The 6,000-nt window shown below is 29.1% G+C and overlaps 2 protein-coding genes and 1 pseudogene across 3 annotated transcripts, besides 1 other annotated feature; 2 read left to right on the top strand and 1 right to left on the bottom strand.

The window, feature by feature from the left end:
* The first annotated feature begins 1,013 nt into the window (after nucleotides 1-1,013).
* Nucleotides 1,014-1,980, top strand: TVAGG3_1026600 (annotated as a pseudogene). The gene has a single exon. A coding segment is annotated over exon 1 (967 nt).
* Nucleotides 1,981-3,473: 1,493 nt separating this feature from the next.
* On the top strand, nucleotides 3,474-4,320 carry TVAGG3_1026620 (Prim-pol domain family; the record flags this gene model as incomplete). Its single annotated transcript, XM_051255043.1, has 1 exon — nucleotides 3,474-4,320. A coding segment is annotated over one exon (847 nt), but the record flags the coding sequence as incomplete, so codon positions are not given.
* Nucleotides 3,474-4,889: a mobile genetic element.
* A 538-nt stretch (nucleotides 4,890-5,427) lies between these two features.
* On the bottom strand, nucleotides 5,428-6,000 carry TVAGG3_1026630 (uncharacterized protein; the record flags this gene model as incomplete). Its single annotated transcript, XM_051255044.1, has 1 exon — nucleotides 5,428-6,000. The coding sequence occupies one exon, from the start codon at nucleotides 5,998-6,000 to the stop codon at nucleotides 5,428-5,430; it is 573 nt and encodes a 190-aa protein (XP_051080618.1).

Consider the following 6,000-nt stretch of genomic DNA (forward strand, 5'->3'; position numbering starts at 1 on the left):
ACAAATTTATGAACGAAAGACAAAAGGCTGAATTAGAAGGAAATAAAGGAAAAAGTTTATTTTGCAAGATTTCACTTAATGGATCATATGGTTACGATGCAATGAATACACAAAATTACGCAAAGACTAAAATAATGAATGCACAGAAGGCACGCGTTGCATGTATGTCAAATAAGTTTAAAAACATAAGAGAAATAGGAGAGATACGTATCAAGTGATGCTCAAAGATAGATTTTATAGATGTGATCATGTTTACAAGAGGCATTCTTCACTTTAGATAATGCTAAATACTGGTATTTGGTTTTCATTTATGATTTTATGTATAAATGCATGGATGTTAATCGTTTTCATTTCATTGAAGGTGATACTGATTCATCTTATTGGGCTATTGCTGGCGACCCAAATCTTCCTAACACTCAAGCATTTCAAGCAATTGTAACCGATAAACAATTTTATGATAAAAACATTTTCAAATTCGCACCATTTGATTTCTTCTGTTTTGATGAGAAATTTAAACCTAAATTAAAGAATAAAGCTGAAGAAAAAGCACATGAGAAAAATTATTGGGTTTAGCAATTGAGAAACAAGGTGATAACATGGTTGCTTTATGCCCTAATGTTATACATCATTCAACGGTTCAATTGATGGAAGTGATTTTAAAAAGATTGCACAAAAAATGAAGGTGTTAGTTTACGACAAAATAAGCAATTAACACCAAAAAATATTTGGATATAATAAATGATAAAGTGATATTTGATGGTCAGAATATTAATTTACAACTTAAAAACAGGTCAATGACTCGCTTAACAATCGGTAAGACTGCATTAACAGGAGCACACACTAAGGCTGTATGTTGTGAAAATGGATGTTGTATGCCATTTATTTAATACAATTTAAAATTTTATTTTTAATAAAATGCCACAGAAGAGACAAAAGGAACCGTAAATAATGGTTTTGATACTATGATTCAAAGAGGCGGGCACCCTTAAAACACTTATTTTATTTTTATATAAATGAATAGCGTAGATTTAAAAAATTTAATTGATGATTTAGTACTTAATCAAAATTTTCTTAATTATTATGAATTAAAATCATATCTCCAAAAACATGATAACAATATAACGGGTGATGATATGGATTATTATTATCCATATTATAAAAATGATGTTTTGAAATATCATGATAAAATAATTTCTAAAATTAAAGACAAAATTAAAAATAATGAATATACAAAGGAAAAAACTAAATCACAACTTAAACAATTGAAAGATTTCAAAAATAAAGTATTAACAGAAGAAGATATTGATGAATTATATAATTTATATAATCCTGAGCCACAAAAACCAAAGGTGCAAAACACCCAGGTCCTTCAGACCATAAATGAAGCACAAGCTTTAATTTATGATTCATTAGTTAAACCATATTCAGCCCGACTTTTAAATGAAGATCAACTTTTGGAATTCATCCTTCAACATAAACTCGAAGCGGGAAAGTATATCAAACCTTTATATACAGCATATTTAAAACAAATGAATAGAATACATCCAGAATTAATGAAGGAAGGAATGAAATCCAAAATCAAAGCAGATAAAATTAAACCACTTGCAACACCAAAACCTCCAACGACAGTACCTCTCCTCCTTCAGTTAATCCTTCATCATTCACTTTATTATATCCATTTCAAACATTAAAGAAGCAAAAAGATTTTAAAAAGGATTTCAAAATATTAAATAAACCAACTGACCCAAAAATTCAACCGTTAAAGGAAAAATTTAGTCGCCCTTCATTTGCTCCATATCCATATTCATACGAAATCGATCATCTGGAATATTCAAAAGGAAACGTTACTTATTTATTTGCCATTAACATTAACACTAGATATTTATATTGCATTCCAGTGAAAGGGAAAACAGAACAGGAAACAAGAAGAGCTATACAATACTTACTAGATCATGAAAGAGTAGATAATATCAGGGGTGATGGTGATAAAGGATTTCAGGCAGCTATGGCTCATTATTTCCCACAAATTAATTTTTTCTTTTCATCCTCTCCATATACGTTTCATAATAAAATAGTTGATGCGGTAATGAGAACTCTTTAGAGATGCGTTAGGGTTAACGGTCAGATATACTGGGATGGAAATCATGACTCCATCATACAGCAGTTAGTATATTATTACAATAATACATGGCATAGAACAATAAACATGAAACCAGTGGAAATGAAAAATGATATTTCAAAGAATGGGAATATATTAGAAAGCAAATGGAAAGGTTAAATGATGTTAAACGTGAACAAATTAATTCGGGGCTCATGAATTTTAAACAAGGGGATAAAGTTTTGATTCATCTCGATTATGGAAAAAACTAATAAATCAATGACAAAAAGAAGACGAAGATTTGACACAATAGCTGAATTTGTTAGATATATTAACGGCAATGCATTAGTTGAAGTTGACAATAAATTAATAGAAATTCCGATTTATTTTATTACTCCATTATATTTAAATAATATTTAATTTTTTTTATTTCGTAAGAAATGAGTGACAACAAAGCATCCAAGAGTCCTGATTCAATTAAGATTCAGAGTCCAGACGATGAATATAAAAAGAAACTAAACAGAATTAAATCAAAAATATGCTATTACAAAAAGAAGCCGCAATGCGGTGGGGTTGATGCCCATAAAACTAAAGTAATTGAAAACGATAAAGAGAAGAAGGAAATAATTGAAAAGTTAGAAACTTACCGTTCAATCCTTAAACTGAGTGAAGCAAAAATAAAAGAATTTAATAGAATAAATAAATTGATTGGAAGAGATGAATTTAATAAAGATGAATTTTTAAACTCTATCCAAATTTAATTTTTATTCCTCTTCGACAACGTCTCTCTTTCCATCATTACTGCATAACCACATTTTCTCAGTTTTATGGTTTGTTATTTTTAGCAAGTTCTCGCATCATTTTTATCGTTTCCTCCCTTGTTATGATTAGTGGTAAATTTTGAGCTTGTGGGGTATCCATTTATGATAAAAATAAAAATTTAAATTATGCCGTTCTAAAGTTTGTGACAACATGACATTTTGACAACAGTCCCGGAAATGATTTGTCATGACTTCATCGTAATGAGTGTAAATGACCCAAAAATAATGTTTACGTTAATGGTTTTTAGGTTATTCAATAATTAATTATTTTTGAAGAACTGAAGGTGCTACCATGTTACCATGTGCTACCAGGTTAATTAACTTCTTTTAAAAATGAGACAACATGACATTTTGACAACAACACAGGAGGAAGGTATTTATGAATTATTTTTGAAGAACTGAAGGTGCTACCATGTTACCATGTGCTACCAGGTCATTTAACTTCTCTGAAAAAATGAGACAACATGACATTTTGACAACAGTTCAGGAAATTTGATGCAGTCCAAAAATAAAGTTAGTTTTAAAATTATTTTTATTTTTTTATTCCTATATAAATGACAGCAACAAACAACAACAGCAACTATATCATTTCTGATGAAAAAGTTATTGATTCATTAGCTGAGGAATTAGTTGTGGCAGAAACTAAAACCCTCAACGAAAGAATTGGTGAAAACAAGATTGATTTACATAACTACCTCAAACACGATGGAGGAAGAGGAAGGAAAACTGGTATGGCTTTATTAGTAAATAAAATTTCAAATTTAACGATTATAGATGTTGATATCAATAAATCGTACAATGATGAACTTAAAGAAACAGTTAGAAAAGACATTTTATCAAAACTTTCGGATAAAGATGTTATCGTTAAAACCGCTTCAGGAGGTCTTCACATTTATTGCAACACTAATTTCTTCTATGCAGTTTCGAACAGAATGATTAAATGTTATTCCTGCAATGATTATGATATTGACATAATGACTTCTATGGATGATTCAAAACGTTCTTTAGTGGTTATGGCCGATTCAAGAGTTCGCAAGAATGCATCAGAACCAATCAATACATACTCATTCATTCGTGGAAGTTATGATTCAACATTAACTAGAACAGTAAATGATATATTAAATGATTTGAATATTAAGGTAAGAGTTGAACAAAAGAACGAAGAAATAAAGAGTATAATGAATGAAAACAAAGATGTAAACATTGACGATAAACTTGCCCAGAGCATAGTTGATGGCATTAGTGATTTTGAAGTACATAATGACGGTGGAAACATGAATTTAGAAAAAGAAATAACATTATTCACACTGTTTCAAGCTATTAATTCGTTACCTAATCATTTAATTAATGAAGCATACGATAACGTTTATAACTTCTGCAATTTAACTGAAAATGCAAAAAGTAATTTTGAAAAAGCACGTAGTAGATATGCACATTTAATGACTTCTCCATTTGTTTTAGTGAAGATTCTAAAACTATACCAAAAGGAATATTATGATGAATATGTTTTACCTTTATTACGTAAGCCAAAAATAACATTTGATATAAAACTTGATGACTCGTTTTTGATAACAGATATTAGACGCAAGGCTGAAAATCATCAGTATAAAAACAGTTCTGAAGTAATTGAGGATTTATCACGTGTAATCCGTTTTGTAGATTGTGGAAACAAATATTTCATTCAAAAGGACTATAATATCCACGACAAAATGAATCAAATATCATTCGTTCTTCAGTCAAACATGAAAGAGTCACTCAAAATGATTAAATTATTTAAAGAAGAAGGTAAAACAATAACAGCATGGGACGTACTACTAAATCAATTATCCTCATTAACTGTTAAGGGTGTTTGCTTTAAATCTGATTCCCCAGATGTTTTCTCAACGTTTCAGGGTTATAAATACAACATTCTCGAAAAAGTAGATTACTCAAAAATTGAGATGTTTAGGAATTTCATTAAAGTCGGGCTGAATATGGTTTAACTAATGAATCATAAATTAAAGCTTGTGCTTCATTTATGGTCTGAAGGACCTGGGTGTTTTGCACCTTTGGTTTTTGTGGCTCAGGATTATATAAATTATATAATTCATCAATATCTTCTTCTGTTAATACTTTATTTTTGAAATCTTTCAATTGTTTAAGTTGTGATTTAGTTTTTTCCTTTGTATATTCATTATTTTTAATTTTGTCTTTAATTTTAGAAATTATTTTATCATGATATTTCAAAACATCATTTTTATAATATGGATAATAATAATCCATATCATCACCCGTTATATTGTTATCATGTTTTTGGAGATATGATTTTAATTCATAATAATTAAGAAAATTTTGATTAAGTACTAAATCATCAATTAAATTTTTTAAATCTACGCTATTCATTTATATAAAAATAAAATAAGTGTTTTAAGGGTGCCCGCCTCTTTGAATCATAGTATCAAAACCATTATTTACGGTTCCTTTTGTCTCTTCTGTGGCATTTTATTAAAAATAAAATTTTAAATTGTATTAAATAAATGGCATACAACATCCATTTTCACAACATACAGCCTTAGTGTGTGCTCCTGTTAATGCAGTCTTACCGATTGTTAAGCGAGTCATTGACCTGTTTTTAAGTTGTAAATTAATATTCTGACCATCAAATATCACTTTATCATTTATTATATCCAAATATTTTTTGGGTGTTAATTGCTTATTTTGTCGTAAACTAACACCCTTCATTTTTTGTGCAATCTTTTTAAAATCACTTCCATCAATTGAACCGTTGAATGATGTATAACATTTAGGGCATAAAGCAACCATGTTATCACCTTGTTTCTCAATTGCTAAACCCAATAATTTTTTCTCATGTGCTTTTTCTTCAGCTTTATTCTTTAATTTAGGTTTAAATTTCTCATCAAAACAGAAGAAATCAAATGGTGCGAATTTGAAAATGTTTTTATCATAAAATTGTTTATCGGTTACAATTGCTTGAAATGCTTGAGTGTTAGGAAGATTTGGGTCGCCAGCAATAGCCCAATAAGATGAATCAGTATCACCTTCAATGAAATGAAAACGATTAACATCCATGCATTTATACAT

The sequence above is a fragment of the Trichomonas vaginalis genome, chromosome I (assembly GCF_026262505.1).
Source record: "Trichomonas vaginalis G3 chromosome I, whole genome shotgun sequence".
In the NCBI taxonomy this organism is placed as follows: domain Eukaryota; phylum Parabasalia; order Trichomonadida; family Trichomonadidae; genus Trichomonas; species Trichomonas vaginalis.